The 17,207-nt window shown below is 35.2% G+C and overlaps 1 protein-coding gene across 1 annotated transcript; it reads left to right on the top strand.

Moving 5' to 3' along the window:
- Positions 1–219: 219 nt before the first annotated feature.
- On the top strand, positions 220–6,231 carry LOC110441369 (UPF0428 protein CXorf56 homolog). Its single transcript, XM_021484486.1, has 7 exons — positions 220–398; positions 1,487–1,601; positions 2,644–2,685; positions 3,063–3,186; positions 3,948–4,037; positions 5,209–5,301; positions 5,581–6,231. Exons 1-7 carry the CDS (start codon positions 278–280, stop codon positions 5,626–5,628), a joined length of 633 nt encoding a protein of 210 aa, XP_021340161.1. The 5' UTR covers positions 220–277; the 3' UTR covers positions 5,629–6,231.
- The last annotated feature ends 10,976 nt before the right edge of the window (positions 6,232–17,207 follow it).

The raw sequence follows: 17,207 nt of genomic DNA, 5'->3' as shown, positions 1-17,207 counted from the left end.
TGTGTAATCCAAATATGACGTCATCATTACATGCCTACTGTCGCTTAAACACCAAATAATAACCAATAAATCCACATATATATGAATATAATTTCATTAAGTAACATAAATATACATCAAAACTAAAACTGAAACTTTTGTTTTCATATGCATACAAAGGTTATAATATTATTGATACCATTAATGTATAAATTTGTAATGTTAAGGCGATCAGACGGAAGTGACGTTCATCACACTGTGCTTTAACAAAAAGTGAAGTGAAAACGAAGATTGAATAATGCCGAAGGTTGTTTCTCGCAGTGTTGTTTGCACTGATACAAAAGACCAAGAAGAATATCAAGGCGAAAAACCTCTTTATGTGTACTACTGTCTATGTGGGCAGATTTCCCTTATTTTAGGTAAATAGCCAATGTTAAGTATACTTCAATAACCAAACATCCACTGACTAGCATATGTAATTTACTGGAATACTGCGAAGGGCCGTCACACAGCATCAACTCACAGGGAGTCTAGTGTGGCGTGGCTTCCACACAAGGCCGTTAAAAGTTGTCCGTATATACAGTTAAAACTATATTATGAGCTATATTTGGAAACATTGCTTTTATTATACGTGTTATTATTGGTTTATTCAGGATAAAAGTTTAGTTTAAGAAAAATCCTAAAAAAAATGACTGTTATGTGAAGGGTGTAAGACATAGGATGAAGTTTCCTAGTACTAATATTATACCATTATTACCCGGCCGATTATTAATCTATCCCATGGCTTGTAATGGAGCAAGGCCGGTGTGAATCACACCGGGCTGATTTTAAAATTAATTGACAGCACATTGGTCCGCATCCATACATAGGGTTGTAGTATGAACTGTTTCTGTTGATATCCTGTAAACTTGAAGTTAAACTCTGCCTAAAACGTCGTTTAATTATCAAGTAAACGTAGCAAGCACAATCGAAATCTGAATTTAGCACCATGTTGGAAAGTTTGTCTCTCTAAAAAGTCTCTTCAGATATGAGGTCAGCCGTCTATATATGGGTGTCATGACCCAATATGGAAATTGCAGTTAACATGGCGGCATCAGTAGTAATACTTTATTTGGTCATGCAGGATAATTGAGATAACCTCATGCATGATCTGTCATGGCGTTAGTTTCTTTTCCTTTTTCCAAGAAGGACTTGGCTAATTTTGTGAAAGGGTTATTTTATTAGTAAGGATTTCTTATTTAATCAATTATGCATTATTTTAATAACACTATACTTGTATGAGGCTTGAATTATATGTAATATATTACAGATTTCACTTTTTTGATTTTGCTCCATTTGTTGGCATAGGACTGGTTCATGTAGCTCTGACGACGCAATAACAAAACGAATCTTGTCATCAGAAGCTATGTCATCACAGCTAGTACACTGTGCAGGGAGGAAGTCATATATACAATTCCATAAAGTAAAAAAAAAACTTTGGTTTATAAAATATGGTTTTGTATTTCAGATTGTCCTATGGACAAGCTCCCCATGAGAAGGAGGGATAATGCCCGAGTGATTGATAGCCAGAAACATGCACATAAGTTGACCTGTGACCCTGACAATATCATATACCTCAAAAGGTGGCTACAATCTGCATGTATTAACAGCAATTTATGGATATTTTTGTGATGTTTGTTTCAATATTTTGAGAGTTTGTAATTGCACTTTTCATCCCTAACACCGGATTTCCGATATATTACACTTCACAGATTAATACGCATTGGATCAGTCATCACAGTATACATTAGCGTAACCAGACGAGGCCAGAACATTGTTTTTAAAATTATTACTGTTATGAGTTCCGTTACAGAGAAATATAGTGGGCTTCCAAAATTTGGTTGAGCTTACAGGAAAAGCATGAGTCCAGGACGCAAAAAATATCTGTGTCCCAAAACAATACCGAGTAACAGCATATTTTGCTAGTTTATGTGGACAGTCTATGATGTCATAAAATGAAATAACTATATGCTACCAGCCATAGTTCTAAAATGATGGTATGAAGATGCCAACATGATCAGCTTTCTAAATAATAACATGGAAGTTCCATAAATAGACAGAACATAAGGTGAAAATCACATACTTGGATGTGCTCCTTTAACCCTCTGCATGTGTAATGATAGAGGTGGAGAAGGTGCGACCTCCTGTTAAAATCTTGGGTAGGGCTTTCAGCAATGTACAACTAGACTTGGTTTATAAAAATATTTTCGTTGACATTAGACCATATAAAGTATATACTAGTAAAAAATAAGCTATGACATTTTCCCCCATCACACTCTTGATATTGTACATGTATATATATAGAATAATATGTGACTTCCAAGATATCACATATATCAGATAACGCTTCAACATACTACACTGTTTGTAAGGTATATAGAAATAAGCTACATTTGTCAAACATATATAAATAAGCTGTGACATTTACGTATGCATGTATATAAGTTCAGGAATTTCACCTTATTATGCATGACATATTATATTTCACTAAGATTTTATTTAATACTGTACATACTGTAGATATAAGTTGTGAAAATCCACTATATTACATATATGATATGTGCAAATAAGCTGTGACATTCCACCGTATCATACATTTATAATTATTTGCATCTTCTTCTTCAGAGTAGAAGGCATTGAGAAGCAGTACCGGCAGAAATGTAAAAGGTACATTTGCATTAAAAAAATAGATACACCAGGTACAGGAATACACTTCAATAAGCCCCCTTTAAGACCTTTAATTTATGGAATGTTAAAAAGGAAATCGTCAGAATCATTAAATTAATAATGATTGAGTATAAATGTGTTACAATAATTGATTGTGTTTTCTTTTATTTAGTAGGGTTTCAACTTTTCGTTACAATTAGTAAAGAGTATTTATGAAATTTAGAAAACAACATGTTCAAATGATTTTTACCTGTTTATTTCCAAATTAATATATTAAATTTGTGTTATTCTTATTGTAAGAGATGTTAGAAAAATAAAGGCAACTTGTTGACGATTGCAATCACTAAATGTATAAAAATTGTATATCCGACTTGCAGGTGTGGCCTTTGGTTATACTACCATCACCAAGGAAACAGCAAGGTGATGTTTATTGTTGACGGAGCACTGAAGAGGGACGCTAAGAAAACAGACGTCTATAGTCAGATCTCTGAACCAAAGAAGGTAGGCTGTCTTTTAACATGAATATATAGCTGTACAACTGGGCTTTAATTGTATCCCATACATTTTGGTATGAGAGGAGTATAGTCATCAAATTTTGTAAGTTCCTGAAAGGTGTTTTCATTATGTGCACATTGCTTGTTAAATGTATGAAAGTGATTGCAAGCCTTTGTTGTTTGTTTTCACAATTATAACCATTACTATTATCCATATGTTGTAAAGCGCCTTAGAGTAATTTTACAAATTATGCTGTATATTATTATTTATTATTAAAAGAAATATTTTTTGTTTTACGAATGTTATAGATAGGCCATCCCATGAACTTTCCCAACATACTAAAGACTCTTCAAAAGATACTTATTGTAGGGCATGTGTACAAGTGCAGTCAAAGTTTTTTCTGAATCTTGACATCCTATATGTATAAGGCCCTACTGTCTACGATTTGCCGAAACATTTGGGACTATAAGCAAGTCTTATTGGGACACTTTTTTTCATATTTTTGGGAGTTATATACATCAGATTAAACATCTCACTTTTAAGTTTTGGGATTCAAGATGGATGCTGTGTGGCATCAGAGGTAGTTTGAAGATTATGCAAAATCTCTGTTACATTATTTAGTCTGTTTTCTCTTTAGTTTCCAACAGGGTAATGAATTTCATGAGATTGATGTTTTTGTCATATATTTCTCTTCAGACATTTTACCTGATATCCATGGTGATATTGTAAATCAATATAGTTTAATATTAAATGCTTTTGCTTTGTAGGTGACGCTAACCAAACACACTAAGAATATGGGCAAATTTAGTTCTGTGACAGTGTCTACTGTTGACGAAGAAGAGGAGGAGATTGAAGCGGTAAGTATACCCTCTCTCAGTCACTCATTTGATAAAATAAGTCACAGAAATTTGAATTCTTGCCTCAAAATTATACACTGAATCTGAGGTCAAAATCAGAAATAGACTTAATACTTCCCTTTCCACATCCATTAATTTGTCCCAATGCCTTTTCCTTAGAAAGGGTAATAATTTGACACCGGGCGTGAATCCACATTATGCAGTATATAGGCAGTGAATTTTACCACAGATAATGTGTCTTCTTTGTTACATCTCCAGCACACATGCAGGCATACACACATAGGGAGATATTATGCAGGTGGCATACGACTAGTAGTTAGCGCCTGATAAGGCAGCTCCTGCGAATTCCTCCAAAATTGTATTGATTAATGTATATGCTAATTGTATTAATTGGATATCTATGTACTGTAAAGCGCTTTAGAGTAATTTATGCTAGCTAGATATAAATTTGTTGATCGTCATTTGTCTTAGAGTTCCGTGTACCAAGGGACATAATCCAAGATGGCGATCCCTCAGAATTGTCCATCTTTTCCTGAAAAAAACTTGAAATTTTCTATACCTGTGTATTTTACGCACCCCCCACTTTGGGTATTAAATTTCTGAAAAAAAAGTGCACAATTTACATGGGTTTTTACGGTATATCAAATGTTGTATATTTATTTATTTTATTTTGTAGCTTAAGCACGGGTAATGCTTAGCATAGGTTTATCAATAAGAATACTTAGAAGGGCATATGCAAAATGAACCATGTCATATTTATCTCAGAACTATTTTAAACACTGATTATGTTAGTCTACATGTAGTTGACCTGATGAAACTTTGATCATTTATGCGTAATAAATTATTTCACGCCCTCAGTTGATCTTAATCAAATTGGGTTCTGTCTCAGATCATGATAAATGTGAAATGTCCACAAAAAAGGTCATTTTATTTACTCACTTCCTGTAGTGTCCTGTTAAAACAGACTAATAAAATATTGTTAATAGCATAAATGATGGTCTGTTAGGAGCACATCTATGAATTTATAATGACATTGTCAAAACAATTGATAAATGTGATATTAGAAGGGAGATAATTTGTTCAATACCTGTGTAAAAGTAGGTGATTTTCTCATTGTTTTGCTTTACATTAATACTTTATTTTCATTTCATATTGATCTTTCTATCCACAGAAAGAAATAGCTGATTCCTATGCTGCTAATGCCAGAGTAATAGAGAAACAGTTGATCAGGAAAGGCATGACCAAACGCAAGATGATGGAAGAGGTAAAGTTTTCATGACTTATATTTCGTTTATCACATAATGAAATCCAGAATTGTTTAATAACCCTTTGATATCTTTGGAAAGCCTTTGATGAATGTATTTTTCTGTTAGCCCCAACTAATTTAAAAAAAATGGCTTATGCTGTAGACAGCACTTCGATTCCATGCGGAAAAAGTTATTTGAGGAATAAGGTATTGATATTGAAATCTTTGAGAATATTATACATGTACTGTTTTGCCTTTATTGGTAGTTTCACCCATTGTTGACTTTGCATATTTTAGGCTGAGGAGGCCAAAAAGAGACCCAAAGGAACACTGATTGACAAGTGAATAAGGTGGTACACTGTAGATGACATTCATTCTCCAGGACCACAAAGGGACCATTTTCAGAATATTCTGGTGATGTGAGCTTCCTCTAGAACTTTAAGGTCCTAGGAACAGTAATAGTGTGACGAAGAACCAGATAAACACCTGTTAAGCATATGTTAAATGGTAGTCAGACTATTATATGCAGCAGCCCAGCTGTTACAAGTGTATAGGTGTATGGTGCTGATCATCTCTGTTAAACACTGGCCAGGGTTTATGTAGTAAAACAAGGGAAGACTACATCATTCCACTAAGGACCATTAAACAGCATATGGCCAACTGTACTCATGCCTAAGGTGGTCTCTTTACACAGTTAATGTTAACAAAGAGATCACTTCATTCCTGTATATACCATACATTTCCCTGTATTAAGGGACAGAATCAGCTTCTCATCACTGAGAATTTTGTATGTACTCTGTAACGTATGAGAAGTATAAGAATGTGTGAAGTGGTAGATTTTAAACATTTGTAAGTGGAGACAACTGGTTTGTCAAACGGTTGTTACTTTTTGTATTGATGTGAGAGCCATACCTTGTGATGTCTAAAATAAAAATACTGACAAACTTTTATGATTGAATGTTTTTTCTATTCATTGTTATAAGTGCTTGTTTTTAGCTCACCTAAATGACATTCGTTGAAGTGTCTGTGAGCTTTTGCAAAGGTGCAGCTTCCATCATCTGTCAGTAATAATGAATTCTTTCACAATTTTTTGTATGTTATACTGTAGATTGACTGGATAATAATTTGATTATGATTATTTCTAAGAAAGGTATTTTGTAAGTTCCTATCAAAATATAGGCTCCTCTTGACTCACTTTATTGAAAAAATGGCCACCAGTAGACAGACATCTTGAATTTGACTGTTGAAGTATATATATATATGTTTAGTGTGATCACTTTTACTTGGAAAGTTAGTTTCAGATCTTTCTCAAATTTCAATTCAAGCTTCAAGCTGCTGGATTTAGAAGAAAAATATGATTGACGGAAATCTGTTGATCCATTTGAAAGGAGAATGTCAATTGCAGCAATAGGAAGATGACACTTATATAGAAGTAATGAAGATCTTACAACAGTGGGGGCCAATGTCACTCTGGAATGTCTTGTCTTTTTGTTTTACACTGCATTGTACATGTGCCCTGGTCATATAACAATACTAAATAACACAAAAGAATATGGTAACATAAATCATGCTCTTTGATCAGTCAGAAATTTTTTCTTAACTGACTGATCAAAGAGCATGATTTATGTTGTTCTTTTGTGTTATTTAGTATTGTTGTATACCAGGGCAAATGTACAATGCATTGTAAAACAAAAAGACAAGACATTGTTGTAACAATATTAATAATCTAATTAGACATGGTGTCACTCAAACCATATTTTTTATGCAATTTGATTAAGAAACAATCGACTAACGTGAGTGTATAATGGTGAAATATAAAACGAGGGGGAAAAAATGTTTTAAAAAACTGATTTTGCCTTTTGAGTTGATTATTTTTTCAATATTTTCAAATCCCTAGTTTTATATTCGACCTCAATGTAAAAACACAAGGAGATCAATGAGCAGATAATATATAGGTGAAAATGAATTAGTCATTTGAAGCAAATCGAAAATTTCCCGGTTTTACAGTTCAGTTATTTGTAAAAATGTTGTACATGTATTAAAGTCTTGACTCTCATGCAATAAAAAAAGACAAAGTTAAATCACAGCTTCCAGTGAAATAAAGTTATTTAGTAGTTTATTTGTTATCACTCTCCATTCCTATCATGCAAGTAAGTTATTTCACAAACACTTGAAACACACATTCTGATCATTAGGGCCCCGTATCGGAGATACGGGTGCCCTATTCCGTCTTTGCATATTGCAGAGTTATCTTCTCTTGGGAGCAGGTATTGATTGTTACGTCATTGGTTTGTGTGAGAAAATTACGTCGTTTTCTCAAAAATTGATGACGTTACTCTCACAAACCAATGACGTAACAATCAATACCTGCTCACAAGAGAAGATAACTCTGCAATACGCAAAGACGGAATAGTAATCACTCCTGATCAAAATGCACATTGAGGTAAAAAGCCAAGGTCAAAGGTCAAGGTCATTAAGTTCAAAGGTCAAGGTCAAATTTTGTATCTTTTCACTGATGAACATTTTGTTATGACATGATGAAGCAAAGTTGATCAGAATTAAACAAGGAGTCAACCTGACCAAATGTCAAGGTCATTGAGTCAAAGGTCAAGGTCAAATTTTGCATCTTTTCACTGATGAACATTTTGTTATGACATGATGAAGCAAAGTTGATCAGAATTAAACAAGGAGTCAACCTGACCAAATGTCAAGGTCATTGAGTCAAAGGTCAAGGTTAACTTTTGTATCTTTTCACTGGTGAACATTTTGTTATGACATGATGAAGAAAAAATGATCAGAATTAAACAAGGAGTCAATTGACCAAAGGTCAAGGTCACTGGGTCAAAGGTGAAGGTTAAATTTTGTATCTTTTCCCTGATGAACATTTTGTTATGACATTATGCAGCAATGTTGGTCAGAATTGAACAAGGAGTCAACTGACTTAAGGTCAAGGTCACGTGGTCACTGTCAAGGTCAATTATTGTATCTTTTTACTGATGAACTTTTTTTATGTTATTATGTAGCAAACTTGCTCAGAACTTAACACAGAGTCAACTGACCTTAGGTCCAGGTTACGGGGTCCAAAGGGTCAAGGTCAAGTTTTGTATTTTTCACTGGTGAACATTTTGTTATAATATTATGAAGCAAAGTTGGTCGGAATTAAAGAATAAGTCAACTGACCAAAGATCAGGGTCACTGGGTTAATGGTCAAGGTCATTTCGGTCCAAAGGTTAAACACAAAGTCGATCTCTGACTTTCACCCTGGCTCTTGATGGAGGAGGTATATAAGGTGAAATAAAACAAATCAAAGCTAACAAGTGAGTATTGCACCGGTATTTACATTTCTGTTAGCCCAGCAAATATGGAGGTGGAAGGAAACAAGACTCACATCATAGTACATGTAAAATGTATATTTTGCTTCCTTGCGACTCTTTTTGAAGTCCAAATGTCAAACGTCAAGCTCAGCTATATAGGCAGATTGCTTCTTGATGATTATGGGGGATATATTGCCACAAGACGGGGCCCTTACTGACCTGTCAACGCTCTAGTTGTTTTTCAAATAACTGGGAACTGAATGCTGTTACAATCATGTTATTACACTTTTTTCTGAAATAATTGTTCATGTTATCCTAGCTGGGGGAACCGTAGCTTTTTGGCCCGATCGTTAAATTTCAGCTCACTATCATCAGATGGTGGGCTATTCAAATCGCCTTGTGTCCGTGGTCCGTCTGTCATTCCGTCCATCCTTAAACAATTTTTGTTAGTGGTATTTCTCAGTAAGTACTGGAAGTATCTTTCTCAAATTTCACATGAAGGTTCCCCATGGGCCCTAGTTATGCATATCGTTTTTTTATACTGATTGGAACAAATATGGCCGATAGGCGCCATATTGAATTTATTGAGTAAAAGTTTGTTAGCACTATTTCTCAGAAATTACCTGATTGATCTTTCTCATATTTCACATGAACGTTTCCCGTGGTGGCTAGTTATGTATATCAAATTTTGACACTGATCAGATAAACAAAATAGCCAACGGGCAGCTATCTTGGATTTGAAGGTTTGTTATCGCTATTTCTCAGAAACTACTTTAATATGTACGTTCCCCTTAGTTTGTGCTTGGATTTTGACAGTATATTTGTTATTGCTACAATGTGTTTCGCAGGAAGTGATGGAGGGATCTTTCTAAAATTTGATATGCAGATTACCCTTTGTCTTTTTTGTGCTTGTTTACTTTTGAGACTGATCGGATAAACAATATGGCTGACTGGCGGCCATCGTTTTTATGACAGTTAATGTGTGTTATAGCTATTTCCCAGATCTTTATCGAATTTGTTATGTAGGTTCACCTAGGTCATTTGTTGTGCATGTTTACTTTTGTGACTGATGGAATAAACAAAATTGTTGACAGGTGGCCATCTTGGGATTTTGACAGTTACAGTTTGTTATTGTTAATTCTCAGAAAGTACTTGATGGATCTTCGTCAAATTTGATATGGAAGTTCCCCTTGGTCCTTAATTTTGCCTGTTTAATTCAAAAGTGATCATAAACAAGATGGCTACAGGAAGAACAAAACAGATCTTTCTCATATTGCAATGATCGCATCTATTTCTTTCACATAAAGTACTGTACTAGTAAATATGTGAAACCACGAACTCATATTAAAGGTTGTCTTTTATATACAGCAGAATGAAGTTTAGATCAAAAGTTACCTCAAGGTATACTGTACATGCATACATGACTCGGTCAAACAGATATGAGAAAAGATCAAATTAACATAGAACTAATTCATTCATTCATATCTTTATTCCTCCAAACATGAAGAGTTATGTGAAATATATATTTTAAATAAACAATAGATATAAGAAAATTAATACAGTTACAAAAGAAAGTATAATGACTGAAACAATAAGCTGATTGAATGATGCAAACTTATACATTTTACGATTGCATAGCCTTCAACCAGTATAATACACACAAAGATTATTTACAGGAACTCATGTATTATTGGAAGGTAAGAGCAAAAGCTTTCTCTGCAAAGATGCAACAGTCGCGTACAAAAGACAAGAAAAGATCGTCGTCTTCTCCAAAAAGATCTCGAAAAAGATCAGGAGGAGAGCCAAGAAGCGTTGCTATTTGAATATCCCGACTCGCCTGGTCCAGTGCAACGTAAGCATGAACCGGGTAGTCGTTGATAACTTTGGAGAAGACGTTATTGCGTAAAGCTAACACTTCTTCGCCAGTGTAGTCCAAAATACAATGTGCAACTTCATCGGCTGCAAGCACATTGCATTGTGCACATGCTAATTCACAATCTGGAGAAATAATCCAGAGCTTTGCAACATTAGCGCATGTTCTTCAAAAGTAGGGAAAACGTTTCGATAAAAACCAAATAGTCGAAGGACAGATATCATATTGCAGATACATAAATCAAGAAAAGTCCTTGCTGAGAAGGGGTCGCTGCCTCCACTCATAAGTGTAATTACGAATTAGAACACCTCTCGTTAGACGTTTCAATGATTGTTTAGAAGGAAAAAATCCTTTTTGTAAGATGGCCAATAATACATCATATAATTCATATTCATAAGATTTTCCAAACATCTGAAACAAAACCTTTTCCACATTGAATTCAAAATATGTGTGAAAAAAGACGAAACATAAAAATTCTCTTTACAGTATATCGTGTATCTAGTCTACATAAAGCAGCAAAAAAGCGAAGTTTGGCTAATTCAATCTCGAGGTGTATTGAGATAAGGCCTAACATACTGAGAGCGATATCTGATCGTGTGCGACGGATACAACTTTGAATGAGCTTTGCATGTACAGTTTCAATACGAGACAAATCAGTTTCTGTTAGTGAAAACCAAAGTTCACAGCCAAAGAGGCTTCTAGGCAGAACAATAGACTTATATAACTTTGCAACTGTCATTGGATTGATCCCAGTACCGAAAAGGTTACAATGGAGTAGGGCAAAACATTGACTACGTAGCTTGTTAACAATCTCATTGATGTCTGGACAGCCAGGTTTGAATTTGTTTAAGAAGATGCCGACGTGTTTTGTCCCAACATCCTCTGAGACAACTTCATTGCCGAGAGACCAGCTCCGAATCGTCTTTGAGAAAGCATTTGTACCTTCATTAAAGACAATCATAACAGACTTAGACGCGTTGTATTTGAATCTCCAATAATAGTTGTAAGTGTAGCAGATATCCATGAGATTGTCCAGACCACGTTTACAAAGAGATAACAACGTAATATCGTCAGCTTGAGTTGGACAAGTTACATTAACGTCTTGAATAAGAAATGAATACTTTGCAGCGCACAAATCATTTAACAAATCATTAATTGGCAGACTTTGAACATATTTCATATAAAGAAGCAATAATATGAATATACTTTGACTTAAAGCCGATGCTGGCGAGTTTAAAAAAAATAGGCCATTATGCCATACGCAGTCAAATGCTTTGGCAGCATCTAGGAAGCAAGCAAACAGTTTACTGTTATTGTCACAAGCATACGAAACAGACTCGTGGACTAAGTGAGCAGTCATCGTACTACTGACGTTCTCAAAGATATTTTTTGAATCCAGTCGGTTTAGTAGTAATTTTTCAAAAACATAATAGAAAATAAGGAAATGGCACGATAACTATAGGGATCACCCTTAGGTTTGTTGTGACCTTTATACAGTGTACAAATCAGACCTTTTGTAAGCAGAGGTGGAACATACTCTAACCTGTGGAATGCGTGAAATAAAACACATAAACAGTTGTATAAGGTGTCGTTAGCATATATCAAGTGCTCATACACAATATGAGCATACCCAGCTGCTTTGCCAATAGGGAGTTTTTTGCAGATGCACTTGACCTCATTTAAAGAAAAATTATCAAAGCAGTCGATTTCCGAGTCATGATTACTCAGAATGCCTGTTACAAACCCCGAAGTGTTAGTACAACGTTTTCTAACAAGAGACCAGAACGTCTTTTGATTAACATCAACACAGCTTTCTATTTCGTTGTTTTAAGTCTACAATGTGATCCTCTGAAACCTGTCTATGTCTGTTCCTAAATAAGCGTTTCGCATCTTTATAGTTTCTAAATGTGACTGAGTCCGTGTCACGCGGTCGACCTTTAGAGACCCAAACCTGACATCTCCACATGTTTTGATGAAGATCTTTTAGTTTGTTGTTCCAATAGAGTTTTAAAAACTTCCAAATTTTACCTTTTGGCAAGGTACAATCAGATGATTTTAGTAAACGTGTTTATCACAATAATTTTCACCGGAAACCGAATCAGGGAAAACCAGTTCACATACCAACGGCCTATGGTTTGACACGTCAAGATAATCGCCATCCAAAATGGAACATTCACTCACGAGGTCTAATTTAGATGAGTTGATGATAATGTGATATATAAGGGAAGATATGGACCATCTTCGGAATAAACATATGAATGCAATGGACCTTTACAGAGGCTAAACTTAATGAATACATCCAAAAGATTGACGAGCTGTGCACGACATTTTCCCTGTATGGATCTGTAATTGTCATGGGTGATTTCAATGTCCGCTTACATCACTCGCGTAATCCTGGTTATCAAGACCAACGCGGCAGGCTCCTTCAAAAGTGCCTTGACCGTTTACAGTTGTTTGCGCTGTCAACTTGTAGCCTCTGTAAAGGTCCATTACATTCAAATGTTCATTCCGAAGATGGTCCATCTTCCGTTATAGTTCAGTTTGAATAATTTGGAGGGAGCCATTTGGGATTGAATGGATTTTATTTCATGTACATTGCTGCAATTAATAGCAGTAGCAGCTAATCTACATATCCTCAGAAGATATGTAGATCAGCTACTACTTTTCATTGCCGCAATGTACATGGAAAAAATCCATTCAATTCATATATTTACGTTACGATGAGCTACAATAAAAGAAAGTACAACACTTTTTTTGTAAATTTGATATTTTCAATATTAGTATCGGAGAAAATACCATAAAAAAGGAACAGCCTGAACCCCAGCCTACACACAAACTTCAAATGTTCGACTTCTGCCGATCAGCCGATTTTGTTGAAACAAAATATATGTCGAGAATCTACTAATAACCAACACTTGATATTCCTCTCATTTTAGAAAGTTGATCTAATTGATGTTTTTTTTTTACTTTAAGCACCGCATATTATATATTTAAAAATGTTTATGTCCGCACTATTTCAAATCATCGGTCACACCATATTTACCACCCAGAACACCCGTCGGCAGTAGGCATAGAGCTCATTTGAAGTTTAATGTACAGCCGTTGAAGATGTAAATGATTATAATTTGATGAATGAAGCGTCCTGTGTCATTATAAAGTTTTATGGGTTTAATGTGCAAGTTGATGTCCCGAGAATTACCCAGCCGGATGTTTGGGTGTTCGAATGTTCGTGACCACGAAGAACCGGTTGCGAGTCGAAAGTCAGTATTTAATATGACAATGTTATAAATATTAATTTATTCTTAATTTCAAATTTAAAAAAATAATAGCAAAAATGGTGCAAAATTTATTATTTTTGTAATGTTTATTATTATTTCTCGCAACTACGTTATCTCGGAGGAGGGGAGATAACTCTTCTCAGAAACGGTACTATGCGTAGTAATACGAAGTTGTCATTGTGTGTGAAATCAGCTGACCGGGTGCACGAGTGGTGGTTCCATAGTAGTGTATGTAATCTATGGATAAAATGCTGAGCACCGAGCTGCATGTAGGTGTGTGTACAGGTATTTATACACACTAGCACGACATGACACAATTAACCATTTTATAACAAAGGATACCAGTCAGTGATATGAATTTAGTTTCTGGAAACACAATCGTATCGTTAACTACATTTGTAACAGTTCGTACAATTGTATATATTTGTTTAGTACTAATGTTATATTATATATATTTTTTAAACGTTTACAAAAAAATAGAAATTCGAAGATTCTGCATAATATATCCATTTGATCAAAAGCACACAATTGCAATATGATGTAGCTGGGGTTGGTCTGATGTACATGTGTAAGCGAACGTTTAGATGAGGGGTCGTGGGGCAGCCTAAGCCTCCAGCGAGCCCGAGACACATCCATGGTAGGGCTTCTCAGGGGATAAATGATGCTGCTCTTGAATTTTGTCCAAACGTCTAGTTGTCGGTAATGTGTCGGCCCAACGAGGAACCAACGTTGTAGAAAAACACAAGCTTTAAACGGAATATCTTGCACTTTAAATATGTAAAATGTGCAACAGTGTCAGTCCAATGCTGTATTAGTTTTATCAAGTAAATTAATGTTTCATTCAAACGTCTAGATGTCGGCCTATCATAACACCGACGTTGAAGAAATCAGTATGTCGGCCTAACGTGGTACCAGCGTTGTAAAATACAAATTTTAAACGAGATACATTACAGTTTGTTATATACATAAATGCATATTAATATGCAACGGTGTCGGTCCAAATCCGTTGTAGTAACTTTGTTTAACTTACCATGTAAATTAAGGGGGGCGGGGTTTGTCGGCCCAACGTGGTACCGACGTTTTCGAGAACACTGTGTTGGCCCAATTGGTCAACAAGTTTGTAGAAAATTCGTCGGCCCGATCCCGCGATTTAGTACCGATATTGTTCAAAACAATGTGGTATAAATACCGGTTTTAAACGAAGTATATTATACTGTAAAATATGCAACTCGTCGGCCCAACACAGATGTAATCTTATTAAACCGACCATGGACATTTATATTTATTCACACGTTTTGCTGTCGGCTAAAAGTGGTACCGACCTTGCAGACAGGAATATGTCGGCCCAACGTGGCACCAATGTTTTAAAATACCAGTTTTAAGCGAATTATATTGTCACGTTAAATTGTTAGTTATGCAACTGGGTTGGTCTATTGCTGTATTTTCTCTGATTAAACTGACCATATCATATATATTTTGTTCAAACATCTTGTTGGCTCAACGTTGCTCTAACTTGAGTCATTGTTGGATGAATGTTGGAAATTTAACGAACTAGCTTCCATACCATTCTCATGCTATTGGTTATATTTCAGTTGCTGCGCCAACGTTGGCTAAACGTTGCAAATCATGCTGCCCGTAAACATTCAATTTTGTACTTATTGGACCAACATTGAGCCGTTGTTGCGAATGTGCACCTGCGACCTTGCCAGCCGATCGCGACGTCGGCCCATCGAACCTTTGCCTGCTGGGAAAGGGAGTTCCTCTATCGGTACAGAAAATGAACTTAAGTTAGGGGCCGTCTCAAGATGTTTTCTTCTCAAAGATGAATCCGCCAAGTGGACCATGCAGAGAATGTTGTTCTACTGTGAATCAATATTTTACTTCAATCTGCAATGTGGCCTTATATTTTCCCCATTTCTGTCATTTGTTTCATACATTTATGATCGATACATTTTATATGGTCTGGGAAATACTGAAAAGCTCGGGAAGTCGAATTTCAGGTAAATGCATTTAGTATTTATTTTTTTTCTAACTTCCAGTTCCTTTACATCTACCTCCCTTTTCTAACACAGCTCCTTTATCTACAATCAACCTTCTCCTTGCAATTATCTTTCCTTCAAACCTGAAGTCCATTTTTAGTCGTGTCTCTCCGAGTGCCATCTCTCTTTCTACCAATCAGTGCTTTTAAAACTAACATGTATCTAACCTGCAAATTCAGACTTTTTCCCACTTTTCATATTTTTAATTTTATACATTGTAACAGATTGGCCACCAATCTTTTTATCGCAAATTGGTAGGAACGTTAGTACAGAACATTCGTTTTCAGTCATCATATCACAGTGGTATCATACCAATATCAATTTATTATTAGTTTATGGAAATTATAATACCTTTTAATGTGTAAACAGCAGCTGCAGCTGTTGTGTACATCAGGTATATCTATATAATACTTGAAGCTACAGATATATTGAGCAGCAGTACACATATAAGTTAGAAATTATTAGTCTTAGAATGGCTTTGAATAGCGAGGTGCTGATCCGAAAATCAGGCGTTGAGTGATCACAGCATGAACCCATTTTAGAAATGCACATTTCCAGTATTCTTGTTCATCCACTGAAAGTTTCTTAGACATATAAAAAATTACAACGAAGTTTGTCCACGACATAACTTCTAAACCGTTAAAGATATTGATCACACTCGATGTATACAATACCTGCATCACCCAAAGAAGGTGTGCAGTGCCCTGAAATTTGGTCTCGTGTCCAACTATATACACACAGAGTTATGGCCCTTTTTATTTTTAATACCGAAGTTTGTCCACGGCATAACGTCCATGTTATTTCACCTACGTTAATCAAACTTGCTATAGTTATGTATCTTGGGAAGTAGGAGTGTCGATTTCTTAAGTCGGGTCTCGTGCCACACTATATATTGAGATATTGCCCTTTGTTTATTTTTCATACCGAAGTTTGTTTGCAGCATAATTTCCATGTTATTTCTCCTACGTTGACAAAACTTGCTTAAATGACCTAAATACACTAAGTTTAAGTTTATAAAAAATGATGAGCCAATAGAATAACCAGATTGTAATCAGATGTGTGACAATTCCTATTCTATAGTACCATAGCTGCCGAAACTTATCCAAAATTGTTAAGGCAATTTTACATGAACCAGAATAATTTTAAAATTTAATGGTTTAAAATGTACACACCTTAATCTTGGTATGACCTTTCTATTCTTCCAAATAATCATATTGGCTAATAAGGCGAGACATATGTTTTTGTTCACAAAACAAATTTCTAGTTAATTATCTGTATCCTATTATTAACAATATACCCATGGTACTAGACTACACCGAGTAGAAAGTGATTCTTCAGCAGTTATGTAAAATTAACAAAATTATCGATCATCATAAGTATTATATATACACAAAAGTAAATAAAGAATTTGGAAGATTTA

The sequence above is a fragment of the Mizuhopecten yessoensis genome, unplaced genomic scaffold (genome assembly GCF_002113885.1).
Source record: "Mizuhopecten yessoensis strain PY_sf001 unplaced genomic scaffold, ASM211388v2 scaffold715907, whole genome shotgun sequence".
In the NCBI taxonomy this organism is placed as follows: Eukaryota; Metazoa; Mollusca; class Bivalvia; order Pectinida; family Pectinidae; genus Mizuhopecten; species Mizuhopecten yessoensis.
This window is presented reverse-complemented; position numbering and strand designations above follow the sequence as displayed.